At 34.2% G+C, this 17610-nt stretch overlaps 1 protein-coding gene across 2 annotated transcripts; it reads right to left on the bottom strand.

Moving 5' to 3' along the window:
• Positions 1-2966: 2966 nt before the first annotated feature.
• LOC138137593 (uncharacterized) lies at positions 2967-16970 on the bottom strand. Of its 2 annotated transcripts, XM_069057071.1 has the most exons (6): positions 16826-16970; positions 14759-15046; positions 5501-9871; positions 4744-4761; positions 3985-4710; positions 2967-3844 (listed from the first exon to the last, which is right to left on the bottom strand). In XM_069057071.1, exons 3-5 carry the CDS (start codon positions 8414-8416, stop codon positions 4708-4710), a joined length of 2937 nt encoding a protein of 978 aa, XP_068913172.1. In that variant the 5' UTR covers positions 8417-9871; positions 14759-15046; positions 16826-16970; the 3' UTR covers positions 2967-3844; positions 3985-4707. The 2 variants fall into 2 exon arrangements, with proteins under 2 accessions (XP_068913172.1, XP_068913171.1); XM_069057070.1 differs by having other exon boundaries at positions 3985-4761.
• Positions 16971-17610: the final 640 nt, after the last annotated feature.

The raw sequence follows: 17610 nt of genomic DNA, 5'->3' as shown, positions 1-17610 counted from the left end.
AAAATTTGCTCGATATTTCCAAAATCTTTTTTCTTTCCTTACAATTACTTCAACCCAGTAGCATACTGTGCTGTACTTGGAGGAAGTCGATTGGTCACCCATTTACTCCCTGCGTGATATAAACGAGGTTTGCGCGGCTTTTTATGAGAAGCTAGCTTTACAGGGTTATTCACGAGCGACTTCCGATTAAAATTTCGTTATATGCAACCAAAAATACAAGAAACACCTAGAACTTGATTTATTTTGTATAATTCGAAATAAGTTAGCAATCGAAGTAGCTTGGCGAATAAGATTAATCATGACACTTTTTCTTTATTGAGGTTATGAGCAAAAGCAAGGCGGTCTCAAGTTAAATGAAAATCGCCTTGGTAAAAGTTAATATACCTAAATGTGAAAACTGACATGACAGACAATAAGGGGCAGCAACCGTTTTTTTAAGTATTACTTTTTATAACTTTAGGAAGCTAGAAGCTACTGGAAATTGTAGTTTCGGTTGCATCTAACGAAATTTTCATCGGAAGTCTCTCGTGATTACCCCAGATGGTATACTAAAGAGCTGAAAGGTAACATACGTTGAAAGGAACGGTGTTATAAAAAATATAAGAGGTTTAGAATTGAAAGTGTCCACAAAGAAAACGTGAGATTGAGAAGATTGGTGAAGACCCAAATCTTGCGTGACTATAACGCCTATACAGGTTGTTTGATGAAAAACGCCTCAACCCATAACTTTTTTATTTATGACCCGATTTCAATGAACAAAAAAATCAAAGATATGGTTTTTCAAGCGCTACAAAACAGCCATTAAATATATTTTTTTGGCGTTATCTTCAATAACTAACGATAGTCAACTTTTTTTTTTTTAATGGACACATGTAGTTTTTTAGGCTTGGTGTGGTAAGGTTTTTTTTTCTGAATCTAATGATGTATTGAAAGTTATCATTTGGTTCATAGCTAACTGAAAAAAAAATAAAACATTTTTTTGTGGTTCAGCTTATTATAACATTTTTAAGAGTGCCGTGAAAAACAATCGGAATACAAAGTACGATGAATGTCATCTAAACGTCAGCTTTGAAATTTTCATCTGCTTTTTTAAACTTTTCTTATTTAAGTATAAAATAACATTGTCAGTCATGCAGGATAGCAGTCATTTGACGATTATTTTATGTTCGAATGTAATGAAAATCGTAATTAGTCAAAAATAAAAATTTAATAGAAAAAATAATAATATTAATTATTATTATTCATGTTTTCCAAGAAAATAATATTAAAACTCTTCAAGATTGCACCTGAAAATTTTCAAACTCACACTTGACATTTGTTGCTATTTGTATTCCAATTGTTTTTCCCGGCACACTCGAAAATTTCATAATAAGTTGAACCACAATTAAAAATTGTTTATTTTTTTTTTTCAGTCAGCTACGGACCAAACGATAACTTTTAATACATCATTAGATTTAAAAAAATACTTTAATAGACTAAGCCTAAAAAACTACATGTGTCCATTTAAAAAAAAAGTTGACTATCGGTAGCTACTGAAAATAACGCCAAAAAAAATATATTTTATTGCTGCTTCGTAGCGCATGAAAAACCATATCTTTGGTTTTTTTGTTCATTGAAATCGGATAATAAATAAAAAAGTTATGGGTTGAGGCGTTTTTTATCAAACAGCCTGTATCCATTTCGTTGAGAACTCCTTGCAGAAGGATCCAAAAAAGTTCAAGCCAGGATTCCATCTAAAACGATCTATGATGATGTCATCTACAATCAATCCCAAGACATAGTCAACTCTTTTACAGATTACTTTATGAATTTTTATTCCACGTCTTCTGTTCTTGGTAAATTTACAGTAAGGTCGTATAGTAACAGCTTCTAGCCATGTACTCGTATCACTTTAAAGAAACTTAATAAATCGGACGTAGAAAAAGCGTTGAACCAGGTTAAACCCAAAATTTCCTTATTCATCGAACCGTTGGTACACATTTTTAATCTGTCCCTGGAGCAGGGCACGTTTCCAAATGTTTGGAAAACTTTAAAACTGTGCCAATTCATAAAGGGGGAAACTCGGCTGAGATTTCCAGAAAATCAGCCTTTCAGTATCTACGCTCGTTGTTGAGAAAAATTTGTCCATAACTCGACAAATCTGGTGTTGCAAAACGTATGAGAAAACACAACCAGTACTGTCAATTTATCAATTTTTCATATCGGAAATATGCCCCTATTGTAATAGTATATTTCAAACCAAGGTAAGAAAGTGCTTTCTTCTAAACCGAGCCGTAGGCGAGGTTTGTAAGTGCCCAAGGTCTGCAAGGGCACTTTCTTAACAAGGTTTGAATACTATCTTTTTCCCTACCGACACAACTTCGTTGAAAAAAGTCAAAAAAAGATGGTTATATTCCTGATTAAAACGAAAATTTTGAGAATTGAATAGTAGGTTGGGTTATTTGTTTAATTAAATTGTCATTGTCATATAATTTGAAGATTTGATGTTTGTTCGAAAATTTGATATAAACAGAAGTTGTAGTACCATCTAGGGTAGTACCTACCTAGCTTATCTGTTTATTTTCCAGATTATATGATTGATCTACCAACTTGCTTTATTGAATTGGCTTTCATTTATCAATAACTTATTTCACTTTTGACACTTTTGACATTTTTATTTTGGTACAGTTTTACCATAAACATTTCATGATTAACTTTCTTACCTTAGCGAGAAAGTTGAATTTTCTCACCTCAAATGAGGTATCCACAGCCTACATTTCTAACCGGTAGGGAAAAAAAGTGTTTTTTTCTACATTTTGTTTACTTAAGAGTGAACTGAAGCTGCTTTCAATTACAACTTTATATCAGAAATTAACATTTAATTAATTATTGGCTCTAAAATTACTTGATTTTTATATACAGGGTGGTTCCGATATAACCTGAAAAAAAATTCTGGGTCATTAGAAGGATCTAACAAGTTCAGAACACCCCTTTTCATTATTTATTTTTTCATGTAAAATGCAATGTCTGGTAAAACAATTCTACATGAACTAATTTATTAACAAATTGTAATGTATTTGTATTAAACAATCCATAAAAATTAAATTAAGGCTACAAAGCGATAACAAACTGTTTTCGAATCAAATAAACACCATCGGTTGCATCATGTTGGCAAAAAATAAAATTGTAGTGTATTTAATTTTATCCGATTGGCTAGACTGCACCTGCCGTCTGTCATTATCAGATGTCATTCGAGGTATCCAAACTCGAGTTTACGCATAAAATTTGAAATTTGAATTCAACAATTTTTCTTAAAAACGCCACGAAATAGAAATCATACTGTTATCCGCTCTTGTGCTTGTTGGTTAGCTAGGTGATGACATTTCTCATTTCCAGGTAACGTAACTTCAAATTAACACAATGTTGCCGATCGAATCTTGGGTGTAAAGTGCTGGTGGTTCTTTGATTAAATGACAAATTGTAGGTAGTACAGCGAGAGCAACAATTACTGTTTGAGCTAACTACAAAACCATTTTATCAATAAAAGATTACAAAAACCGAGGCGTTTAAATTTGAAATTGATGTCGGCTGTCAATAATGACAATAATACAAACTGAAATAGGTACAATTCACAGTCTTTCCAATTTCAAGTAAAAATTTTTATTGCCAACTGAAACAGTTATTATTGCTCACGCGGTATGTGTCTTAAGCTAGGTACGTAAATGTGCATTAATTTGGACGTTATTAAGGGCGTATTCTGTAACTGCTCCGCGAAATTTTAAAGGCAGTTAAATTAAGTTGTCATAGCAATGACAAATCAGTGCTTGAAATTTTAACGCCCCTTTAAAAATTACAGAATACGCCCCTTACGGCCGTATTCACCAACGCCAGTTAACGTTAACTGTAGGTTAAAATGTTTCGTTACCTTAGTTACCTATTGTTACAACAATATTTTCGTATATGTTAACCTACAGTTAACTTTAACTGGCGTTGGTGAATATGGGCCTTAATCTGTTAAATTCTATTCTGGAGATAAACTTTCTGCAGAAAAATATTCATCAGAATTTTGTATGCGGTTGAAGATTACATTTTATGCAGATTAATGACGATGTACACATAGGGTTTAGTTAAAACTTTGTATTATGTTTAAATTCTGTATTTTTTACCATATCTATTCGTTAATAGAAATTTCACTTATTAGTTTAAATAAAATCTAAATATTGTGTGAGTTTCAAGAGGAAAAAAAAACAAATTGGCGGCCTTAGTTTGTAGTAGTTACGAAATATGCATTACCTACGTCTTTACTTATTCCATGTATAATGCCTGTGATTTACAGTTCATAAATAATTTTTTTGTTCGACACTGTCAGAATTTGAGAATTTTCTCCTGTGTGAACGGATTTTGATAAATGTCACAACTTGTCAAAACGAAACGTCAAGCTAATTTTAAAGGTTTTAAGCGATTTGGAGCCTTTAAGGGGCTCTACGAACAAAAAAACGTTGTATTCAACTCGTTCGTGTGTAAATTGGGCCTTTTTTGGCACTCGTGGGCCAAAAAAGGCCCAATTTACACACAAACTCGTCAAATAAACTACTATTATAAATTTATTGATAACGTTTCTTTAGTCGTTTTTGTAAATGACACTCGTTTTCTAACTAATCATATAAACCGTAATAAAAATGTTCAACTTCTAAACTCAATAAGATCGACGAAGATTGTTTCATTTCTTCAAAAGCGCGGTTCTAATAGCATCGATCCATCAAACGTGGTAGGATCCGGTATCTAGAAAATGTAAACTTTTTTACTGAAAAAGAAAAAGATTTCGTGTTCAACATTTATATGTTTTAAGACTTATCAAAACTTTTTGTGTCAGTAAATGTAGAAACATAAGACATGTTGAAAATTACAATATTCTTGAAATACGAGTAGATATCTAATCACGATATCGTTATAATATTGAGGAAAAGAATAAAAAAAAGCTGAAGGTACTATCAATGAAATTTCAATTAAATCAATCTACAATTTTGGTTTAAATGTTTATGTCGATATGGTAATAACGTCAATTTGCTAAATGTTATTTCAAACAGAAAATTAAGAGCTTGACTCATTTTCAAGAATGCAACAATTTTTGTGTAGATATGATCGATTTTATGATTAAGACAAACATTGTACCAATTGTACAGGATTATTCACTCTAAGATGACGAGTCTGACCAGGTAAAATGCAAATAATGATGAGGATTTAATTTTTTTTAATAAACGATTGCATCTAAAAGTATTGAGTTGTTTGGCATCCAATTTAACTCTTGTGTGTGAACGGTGTGTATTCACATAATTTTGATCATTTTTATATGGAGCAGCAACCATAAATTTTACATTCAGTTTCTACGCCAACTTGGACTACAATCATTTATAATGAAATGACCCGGTACATCGGCACACATACATCGTTTTTATTTAGCAAATATTCTAACTCAAATAAGCACAAACGAAAAACACAAATTGATCTTAAAAAAACTTACACAATCGGACCCATAGCCATTTGAGAAATATTTCTTTAAAAATATAACAATTAGACTTGGTTCGAAAACAGCTTTTTTCTCGATACAATCTTGTATAAACTTGGTCATTTTCAATAACAGATCGCTCCGAAGGTGTTGATTTTCAACTGCAAAGTGCAAAGGGTATTGGCGGTTGTTGACATTGATCTTATCCAGATCTGGTCCATCTTTTAGAAATAAATTTACAGCAAAACAATTGCCTTGGTAGACAGCGTAGTGAAGAAACGTTACATACTGATCGTGTGCTGTAGCATTGAACAGTATCTTCACCAAGTCATCTGATTCAGAACGTGTTACAGCATAATCTAGAGCAGTTTGTTGGTGGCGATCTCGCTTGTTGGCGTCAACACCTTTACTTAGTAACAACTGAATCACCTCAACATCAGGGGAGGATGTTCCTTTGAGAGCTGTATGTAACACAGTCCTCTCCAAATTATCGACAGCATTAACGTCAGCTTCGTAATCAAGTAGCACTTTTACACAGTTGTAATTTTTCGATCTCGTTAAAACGGCAGTGTGAAGTGGACTTGGGTCTCCGTCATTTTTAGCGTTTACGCTGGCACCATTTTCTAATAAAATTACCAAAGCATCGTAATGTCCTTCTTGGCAACAAATATGTAATGGATTTATTCCGTACATATCCTCGGCTTCCATATCTATTTTTTCATCTATCAAGAGTTTTACTAATTTCATATTTACTTTAGGATTTGTGAGAGCGAAATGTAGTGCGTTCTGTCGACCGATAGCAGTCAAATTGATATTTGCTCCTCGGTCCAGTAAAAGTTTAACGATCACATCATCATTAAGTGCAGAAGCCCGATGCAAAGCGGTGGTCTTACGCTTACATTGTGCATTTACATCTAAACCGCCTTCTATTAACATTGTAATCACTTTTTTTCTTTCCTCCATTAACATTTGTTGTAATTTGTTATTCCCTTCAATTCGAATAAAGGTCACGTGCAACAATGTCAAACCGGCTTTTTCAGTTCTGACTGATAGAGCTTTTGAGTCATTTCTAATGGTAGCACGCAATAAATTTGTATAAGCCATCTGTGACGAATATAGTGCAAGTGTTTCAGCGTCATAGTGATCGAATAAACTTTCAAGGCTTATCGAGTCTCCACATTTTTCTAGAAATTTTTCTACAGCGAACAAGTTATGGTGTCGAATGGCGTAGTCAAGACAGTTCCATTTAAATATCACGTCCATTTGAAAGACGTCGTCCTTTTGAAATACATCACAATGTGTCAACATTTCGAATATTTCTCTGTACTGTGTAGAGACTCCTTCGATGTTATTTTCAGAATAATATTTCCTTGTGTAGTAGGGAAATAAGTTGTCAAATTTATTCCACGAAAGAGGATGTGGGACGCCAAAAGAGCACAACAAGTGAAGTGCACTTCGACCACCTTCATCTTTCACTTCCCTCTTGTCCAAATGCTTTAAAACTAAATCATTATGTTTGTAGATTACAGCTAAGTGAAGTGCACTTTTTTCAGCCAACATAATATCGAATATAAACATCAAATTTTTATTTTCTTCTTTAACTAAGTCATCTCGCAGCGACGAAACCGTGTTTAGATTTTTCTTCAGCCACACACAAGCAAAATATTCTGCGTAAGTCTGGTGGCTGAAGATGACTTGATTATCGTCGGTCACTCTACTGACTATTCCAAACGGATCTCCAGTTTTTAATTTTTCCAAGAAGTTTTGACTCTTTCCCAAATTTATCTTTAACTTGCCAAAAGTCGTGGTGTCAAGACAAGATTCCAGTGCTGGCAATTCGTATTGTTCCAGATACAGATCAAAGTCAAACCCGAGCTGGTTCTCGTATTCGTGCACTCCCAATTTTCGATGTTGATGCTTCTTCTTTCCTTGGAAAAATATTTTATACATTTTAGTCAATACAAAAATTTCTTGGTCGGGTTCTCTCCTTAAATCTTTATTGTCGCGAAAATTTTCTGTAACAATGAACAGTTGCAAAGGGACTCCTAACAAATATCGACTGTTAACGATATCCACACTTGCGTATATTTTATTGGTAATTTCAACAACTTCTTCTTTTTGGTACAAATCCTGAAGACGCTTTTGGATGTATGTCTTCTGCTGCTCTTCTGTCAGCTCTTCAATTTTTATGGGAAATATGTTTAGGATTTGCGACACTTTTTGCTCCAAATTTTCACGTGAAGTAATCCACACCCGGTGACCCAACGAAGAGATGTACTTAATAAAATCCAAAGCGTCCTGAAGAGAGTCACTATCTATTTCGTCCAATCCGTCGAGAAAAAAATACATTCTTTTATTTTGTAAAAGCATCGAACGAATCTTATCCACTAATGGATCTTCCTCTTCTTGAACAAAACGGTGCAATATTACATTGTGCTCATGTTCATTCTTAAAAAGTCCTTTGTGATCGATCAAATTTACACGAACACTCCAATAAGTGGAGGGACAATTGCTGGTCAAGCGAGTCACCAGCGTGCTCTTACCCATTCCGGGTGGAGAACAAATGACATTCAGAGGATGGTCGAGATATGTGAAAATTTTCATTTCATCGACATGTGCTCCTTCAGATATCATTGTTTCCAACGAAAATCTGTCTCGCTTACTTAGAACCCAAGTACAAGTACAACTTTTGTCGTCAAAAACTTGGAGTAAATGCACGTTCCTGTTGGTTTTTTCACAAATGTCATCGAATTGAACATGCGGCCATTTATTACTCGTCAACAAAACATCACATTTATTTCTCTCTTCCAGTTGCAAGTATTGGTCAAGCTCCATCACGTGCAAATCCAACTGTCGAATTGCTTTGTTCCAAGGTTGAGAAACGTTACAAATGATTAGGAGAGAACCTGTTTTCTTACAAAACTCTGACATTTTCTTTATGTCTAAACTAATCGTAGAAACACTTCTGGGAATGTAATTTTCAAACGCATTCTCCTGCCTTCTACCGATTTGAATAACTTCTTAGGTCATTTGAATAAGTTCTTTAGTTTCAATAATTTTGCCATTTTCTTGATCAAAGTTGAGTAACTGGTCCAAAAAAATTGATTGTCGACCTTGAAGAGACACCGCAAAATGTTTAATAATATCTGTGTAGACACCTTCATTTGGTAAATCGGAAAGATCTTGGAAAATATTCCACCCCGGGAACTCTTCTTTTGTAGCATTTGCCAATAATACCACTTTTTTCTTTTCGACTTTTTCGAGCAGTCTGATAGCCTGTTTAATTTGTGCTTCGTGACATTGTTCCGCTTTAACAATCAAGGGAACTTTGTTTAAATGCCATAACACTTTACTTCTTTCCTTTGGAGATAAGTCTTTAATTCCCTTACAAGGCAATCCATATTTGAGCGATGTCGAACTGATATCCTCGTCACTTGCTGTCTCGTTCCAGATGTTAGCGATAACTTCTTCATTCGTATCTCTAACAATCGTCATGTCAAATTTCATAATTGCTTCTCGAAGAAGTTTTGATTTTTCGTTGCACTTTTTGTCCGATATGGTTTGCATAAAAGGCGTAAATGTTAACTCAGCCAATTTTGCTACCACGTCATATTTAGTCAGGATAAAGTTACCAGACCACCACGTTCCCATGAACTGGATAAAACTTGAAGAGCAAGTAGCATCGTTAATTCCACACTTTTCTCTTAACGTATCGGTGATTAACGACTGTGCTCCTGTTGTGTTAGTTTGATTGGCAAAGAAATAAAAACTTTTCAAAGAATCATCACGACCTCTAACTGATCCACTACCCTGATTTAATTCAAACTGGAAAACTTTTGTTCCCTCTTTCTTATCGCTGATTCCTTTTCTGTTAATTAGTAGAAGTTTCTTAGGATCCAATTGTTGCAGCTCCGTCACAACAACTTCTTCATTTGTCTTGCCTTCAATTTGAAGACAAACTTTTGAATTACTCTTGATACTTGTCGAGTTATTCGTGTATAAAATAAAACTGATATTCTCAATGTTTTCAAATTTTGAAATATTTTTTATATACTTCGGTAAGCTGTAGTCGCCCTTTTTCGCCTCAAGGATTTTGTCGGTAATATTTTTCGTATTCTCCGAATGTTTTAATTGGAGCTGAAACGTTTGCGATTGTCCATCCACAAAAGTCACTTTCAGCACCACGTCGTCGAAGTCTCCACAATCGTCACTGTTGGTTTTCATCTCGAAATCAGCCACAATATCACTTGTGCTGAATTTCAAAGCCAATAGAGCGCACATCAGTTTTTCATAGTCCTTGCCGAGATCTGTGGTTCCAGCTCTTTTTTTGTAAGTATCAAATCGGAGCTGACTTGAAGAATGAAAGGACTTCTTCTTTGTTGCAAACTGAAGATTAAATGAAAATGATACATTTTTTAAATAAGTTACATAATTTTATTAAAAACTTTTTCAACTGAATTTCAAACTGTGATCAATTTTTATGGTTCGGTTACATAATTTTATAGGTAATTAATAAAATTGCCTAATGTTAAAACCGAAGTAGAGCATTTAAGACCCCTTGTTACACTTCTCAACTTTTAATTTGAAACAAGATTCACGCTACAATTAACTCACATTGGCCAATTACATTGGGCTAGGTTCCGCGATTTTTAAAAAAGGTAAATTTTTTTACTGATTAATAAAAATCTGATTGTCAGGAAATAGCGGATTTCTTGCTGAAATAGCTATTTATGTAACCAGTTAGGAAATGCGTTATTTTGTGTAACGAGTGGAATATTTGCGGGACGAGCGCAGCGAGATCCCGCAAAATCACACGAGTTACACAAAATTGCATTTCCTAACGTGTTACATACAAGATTTTTTCTAATTTTGACAAAAAAAAGTTTCTTCAAATTAATTAATAATAAATTATTATTGTGTTAAAATATCAAGTAGGTAAGTAGGCACGGTTATTTTGCTTAAAAACAAAAAATATGACAGTGTCAAATTTGTTTTGTGTATAATTGTACTGAGTTTTACTGGAAACATCCAAAATGTCTTTAGATTCAGATGATATACCAAGTGATGTAGAAGAGGCCGCACGAAGTGCGATATCGTCCGTGATCCCGAATAAGTCAAAAGCCAAATATGATTTGGCTTACGAGAAATTGGAAAAATGGTGTGAAGGAAAAAACATAAAGCACATCAACGAAAAAATTTTGCTGGCGTATTTTGAGGGAAAGAAGACTCTAAAAGCTTCCACACTGTGGACTCTTTATTCCATGCTGCGAAGCAAACTATCTCTAAAGAGGAATATCGATATTAAGAAATATACTAATTTAGTGGCATTTTTAAAGCGGCAGTCAGACGGTTACCACGCTAAAAAGTCCAACGTCTTGTCGAAACAGAATATCGCCAAGTTTTTAATTGAGGCTGATGATAAGATAATTTTAATGGCAAAGGTAAACTCGAATCGCACAATAGCAATATATTTTTTGTTTTAACTGTTTACAATTACATACTTACGAGGGTCGTTCGGAAAGTTCTCGGCCTGATAAAGAAAACTCAAGATTTTTGGGTTTTTTTTTTTTTATTTCTCTACATAATCTCCTTCCAAATCGGTACATTTCGTCCAACGATGTTCTAACTTTTTGATACCCTCACAATAATACGACTCCTCCAACTCTGCAAAATAACCGTTTGTCTCAGCTATGACTTCCTCATTGGAAGTGAATCTTCGTCCCCCCAGCCATTTTTTCAAATTCGGGAAGAGGAAAAAATCGCTGGGAGCCAAATCTGGGGAATACGGGGCATGTGGAACCACTTCAAATCGAAGTTCTTCAAGTTTTGCCGTAACAATGCGAGACGTGTGCGCGGGTGCATTATCGTGGTGAAAAAGCACTTTCTTTTTGGCCAGATGGGGACGTTTAGCTTTGATAGCCTCATTCAATTTATCCAGTAGTGAAGAGTAGTAGGCCCCAGTGATAGTCTTGCCCTTTTGCAAGTAATCTATCAACACCACACCACGAGAATCCCAGAAGACCGTTGCCATGACTTTCCCGGCAGATGGAACCGTTTTTGCCTTCTTAGGAACACTTTCGCCTGCTCCAATCCATTGTTTGGACTGCTGCTTCGTCTCAGGGGTATAATGGTGAATCCATGTTTCATCCACAGTGATAAAACGTCGAAGAAACTCAGCAGGGTTGCGTTTAAATAAATCTAAACACTCTTGAGAAATGTTCATTCGAACGCGTTTTTGAGCGACTGTCAACAAACGCGGCACCCATCGAGCAGACAGCTTTCGCATACCCAAAATTTCGTGTAAAATGTGATGGACGCGGTCTATAGAGATCTTTACAGCCTCAGCTATTTCTCGGACCTTCAATCGGCGATCGTTTAATACAGCATCGTTAACTTTTGCAACGATTTCGTCGGTCGTGGCCGTTTTTGGACGTCCCGTGCGTTCATCATCTTCGATTGAGGTACGGCCACGTTTAAATTCCGCTGCCCACTTTTTCACCGTCGAAAATGAAGGAGCAGTTTCCTTCAATGTAGAGTCCAACTCATTTTTAATGTCTGTTGGGGTAAGACCTTTTAAAACGAAGTACTTGATCACAGCACGAATCTCAATTTTATCCATTTCACAGGAATGGCAAGAATTGCCTGCTTGATTTGATTACCACAACAAAGCTATGAAACGCGCGAATCTAAAACTTTGCAGAGCGCCAACTGAAGGTTCCTTTTTAAATAAAATGGCAGAATTATGGTCATACTAGCGACATCTCTGCTTCAGGCCGAGAATTTTCCGAACGACCCTCGTATTATTACTACCTATCTTTTAAGGTTGCAATGATCGTTGGAATAGCTGGTGCATGTCGAAGATATTGTGGACAATCAGTCATATTTTCGTATTCCGAATACAAAAACAAAAGTTATACGTGAGTTTGTAATTACAAAGGGAAACATTGACGGAGTAAATTTTCTGGATATAATCAAGAAATACATTAATTTACGTCCACCGAATGTTAAACACAACCGATTTTTTGTTAAATATAATAATGGAAAATGTGTCTTATTTACTGGCCACTGCTTCAGAAGAACTTCGGCCACTTGGCTGGCGGACTCTGGAGCTGATATAATGAAAATAAAAAGACATGGGGGCTGGAAGTCAAACTCAGTAGCAGAAGGTTACGTGAAGGATTCATTAGAAAATAAGAAAAAGATTGCCACCGATATCCTTGGGGAAACATCAAATTGCGTTTCTCAGATATCGGCGAATTCTACTACCACTTCCCTTTCATCAGGAGTTAACATAAGTAATTGTAAGAATTGCGTTATAAATGTTTACAAAAATTAATTAAACACTAAAATTTTTCTTGATTTTTTTTTGTAACTGGTGATACAATAAATTTTTCCTAACCAGTTATACTCCATTCTTTATCTTGGTGAGTGGTCGATGCGATCAAGCAAGCCATGGGTAGCTTTGTAAGTTTTACTTTTTCCACCAAATTTGTGTGTCGTGTAAATCAAATATTAACTGTCATCGCTGTCATTCGAATTCAGAATCTTCGTCAAGCATTCATCTCCAAATCTGACAATCTTATGTCGCGAAATGTAAATATATAAGCCGTACACATCGATTCTTAAATTTAACCGTTCCCGATATGAAAATTATCGGCGCCCGTCGTCGGTCAATCCGACCGTCGACCGAACATTATTCCCGTCCCGTGCCGGGCAATATTGCAAAGAAGTTTGGGTGTGAGAAATTAACCGAATTCTTAAACCATAAACCGGACCAAATTTGACCGGAAAGTGTGTGGGCGGTCTAGAACATTTTGAAATTCCCAAGCAAGTTATTAAAATTTTAGAAAACGATGCGATATGAAGATGACACGTTTGAGGTTATGTGTCGGTGGTCTCGGTCCATATGAATCATGAGCAATTTAACCAGGAAAATAATAAATAGAAAGACTTTGCGGCGTCTCTGTAAGTACATTATTGTAATATTTGAATATTTTTCAACAACTACCAACGCACTTTTCCATTGGAACTTTTAAAAATCCCTAAATTCAACTTGACGGCTGAAAATTTCCCAACGACCACTCACCAAGATAAAGAATGGAGTATAGGAAAGATTTTACTTTTCGTAACCAGTTACGAAAAGTGTGACGTTTCCAAACGTCAATTAATTTTGAAAAGTGTCACTTTATATGTCAAAATTAGAAAAAATATGTTTATAATGATTATTTCATTCATCATCGTTTTCGACCAATCGTAAGGCTTTATTTTTTGGATTACAGCGACTATTCAATTCGCCTGTCATATTTCAAATATTAACCAATAAAATAGCAGATATTTACTTTCGTAGCCTAGCAACAGCAAATTTCATCGAATATTCCACTAGTGAAAATATAACTGGATATTCCACTAGTGGTTGCAGTAAAATTTTAAATATGAATATATTTATTTATTTCTTTTTTGTATTATTAATAAAGAAATACAAAGGAAATTATTTTTTCTCCAATCGTTTTTTAAAGAAGGTTACTTTTAATACCGTTTTCTGTCACTAAATTAGATGTTTTTGTAACTGTACAAAAAATTACGTATTATTAAGGCAACACTTTTACCTCCCAGGATGAAAAGTACTTTTAATCCTAGGCTTGAAAATTTTTGCTTGAAACTAATACAGTATGATCAAGAATGACTGAATCTGTTTGTAACAATGAAATTTGAAATTTACCATCAAAGTTTCATTTTTGTAATAGCATAAACATAACTGGCATAACCAAAAAAGTTTTTAATGTCGTCTCAAGTTAAAAAATCCGGTCAGAACCAATTACGAGACAAAAAACACCAGTACTTTTCAATTGTTTCATTGCCAACAGACTCAGTCACTGTTGATCACGCTGTAGTTTGATACTTCTTGATTTGAAGAAAACAACTAAACATGTAAAAAAACTAAAGCCCAAACTGTCTCTTTGGTTACACGAATATTTCAATAAAATGTTTGCTTTAAAATCTGAATGTAGGTACAGTTGTTGCAAAGAAAAACGGGAAACGAAAATTTTCCTAACGTAAATTACATGAGTTTCATACTTTTTATGATTAGGGTCCTTTATTTGGTTGGAGAAAAAATAGTGTATGTCATTTGGATTAAAAGTGCCTCATTTACCATTCTTTCTAGGTCTTTAAAAAATCTAGTAAGCAATTTACACATATTTAAACATATAGGTATTGCTTGGCAATATTCACCCAAATTTTAAGATAAGTAACATAAATTTCAATACACCGTACCCTAGACTCTCCTTTCTGCTTTTCATGACCAGCACTCTTCCTCCATAATTTTCGAGCTTCTTCATTATGCTCATAATTTGTACTACTGCAAGGGGAATCTTGTTGCTTCACTTCTTCAGTACATTTTTTCTGCAACTTAATTCGTTCGTCCACATTCAACTTCTCTTTGTTGTCACAGTGTTGCTCCACTTTGTTAGAAATTTTATTACGGTTATCCTTATTGTCCATGTTGGCGGTTCCGTATTTTAAATAACTTTCTCCAAATGTTTTATGTGTTTCTAGCAATCCCTATAAAAAACCGAATGAAAATCAATTCAAAACACATATAATTCATTAACTAATGAATGTTAATTTTGTTAATTACCAGTTGTTCTCTTTTCTGTTTGAACCAAACAAAATTTTGAACTAGTTCTACGCAGTTTAGTAATTTTTATTATTATACCTAATCGCAATAAATCGTAATAAAATTATTAATCGATAATAGTTATTTGGTTATTTACTTATCAAGGTAGTAATTACAGTCGATATTGATAACTAATTTAATTTTATTGCTTTCAACTGTCATAGATTTTGATTTTTCTCCTTTGTAAACTGCCTGCTAACTGCTCTAAAGCAAAAAATAGCAGATAACCAACCGTTGCCCTAGACAACACATTCAAAGTGATATTTCTCGAAAAAATTGTCAAAACTGTCAAAAGCAAATGCGAAATCATTTTTAATAGATTTAGAAGCTTTGGGACGTCGTTTCAAACAATAAAAGTTTGTATGCAATTCGTTTCTGTGCAAATTGGGCTTTTCTAATTGCCCTCGAGGCCTTAAAATTCTCGCTGCGCTCGTATTTCAATCTGGCCTCTCGGGCAATTAGAAAAACCCAATTTACACAGAACCTCGTTGCATAAATAACAATTATACAAAATTTTTTCGCCCCTTCTCGAAGAAAAATTTTCATTGAACCAAAGGACAACAAATTATGACAGCTGTAAAACTGCTGTTACCTTTTTTGTAATTTGCATGTTTGTAACATAATATACCATATACCTATTGTTAGAATAGATATTATTGTATCAGTACTTATCACAGGATTGTAAAAAATCATAATAGCACCTGTGTTGTAAATATTGGGTGATTCAAAATGATTGTGGATAAGTATGGCAACTATGTACGAAAATGTATGTGGCAGCTGTAGAGTTGACATTTCTTTGACAGTTCAGAGCCGCGCAATTTTGAAAATTGTCAAATCAATGTGCAAATGTATAAAAAAATCAAATGCACTCTTATGAAATGTCATACCAATGTCAACCATACCCCACCCATACAGTTGACACATAAATTTTCGTACATAGTTGCCGTACTGATCCACAATCATTTTGAATCACTCAATATAAGCGAAAGTTCTTTTATGCTGCTTCTGCAAGTTGTGTTTTCTATCGGACTGAAATCGGCTGACTGCAAAGGCTAAAATCATTCTATTCTTTTCTAAACTAATTAATTTCCTACAAGTTTACATGATTGACTTGGTTCATTATTTGATGAAATTGATAATCTAGAGTGTATAAGTAAACAAGTTGTTAAAAATGTAAAATATGCGAAATAGTATATTATTTAACGAGTTCGTGTGTAAATTGGGCTCTTTATGACATGCGTGGCTCACTTACCGTGCTTACACACAAACGAGTTGAATACGACGTTTTTTTGTTCGACGAGCCCCTTAAAGGCTCCAAATCGCTTAAAATCTTTAAAATTAGCTTGATGTTTCATTTTGATAAGTTGTGACATTTATCAAAATCCGTTCACACAGGAGAAAATTCTGAAATTTTGACAGTGTCGAAAAAAAACTAATTTTTGTGACATTATTTTAGAATTGAAGCAAAAGGTAAAAGAGCCTGATAAAATTTATAATTCCTTATATGGTTATGGGTGTAGTCGATAACTATTTGTATTTTCACAAGATAGCAAATAATCAACATTTTAAGCAGTGGTTTAACCAAAGAAATACCTGCCTTATTTAAACACTGAATAATTAAAATCACCCGTTAAAATGTTCAAATTATTTTGAAAAACACTTACATGTTACTTTAAGGCGTTCAATCAATACAGTTTTCGATGAAAATGATTCTGATAAGATAACAATATTGAGTCGTTGGAGTTCAAAATAATTCTAGATGTGTATAATCCATAACCCATAATAAATAAGATATGATATCTTTTGATATGAACGGAGCAGTTGTTATATTCGTACTTTTGTGATTCAATTACTATAAAAAGCTTAAGGAGTAAATAAATATCTACGGGGTGACTGACGAAAAACCTTTCCTGTATCTTGCTTATTTTTTATCCAGTTTTTGATAGATGAACATCAACTTCTTTTTTTCAAATAGCACTGTACATTTTTTGTATTCAGTATTGCAGAGATTTGTTTTCTGAATTCTAAAAATGCAAAAAACTATACCCATTCATTAAACAAAAGTCAAGAAAATTAAGAGTAGGTAAATGTACAAAATTTAAAAATCAAGTGACCAAAATAAACAAGAGAAAAGTTTGTTCTAAATGCTCGAAATTACTAAATAAGCTCTGAATATTTGTCATTTGTCAAAACAGTTTGATAATAATAATAATTATTATTATGTTGTTGTGAAAAAAAAAATTCTAAAGACGATAGAGTGTTAACGTATGGTGTGGCATTTTTAGAGACAGCTTAGACTAAAGACTATTTTCTCCTGGGAAGGGGATGCGCGCGTCATTTACGAAATCCTGCAACGAAATGCGACCTCCCTATTGGTTAGTGGAATAAAATAACCAATAGGGAGGTTGCATTTTGTTGCAGGATTTCGTAAATGGCGCGCACATCCCTT

This window comes from Tenebrio molitor, chromosome 8 (genome assembly GCF_963966145.1).
Source record: "Tenebrio molitor chromosome 8, icTenMoli1.1, whole genome shotgun sequence".
NCBI lineage: Eukaryota > Metazoa > Arthropoda > Insecta > Coleoptera > Tenebrionidae > Tenebrio > Tenebrio molitor.
Note: the sequence above shows the minus strand (reverse complement) of the source record. Positions and strands in the feature narration are given on the sequence as shown.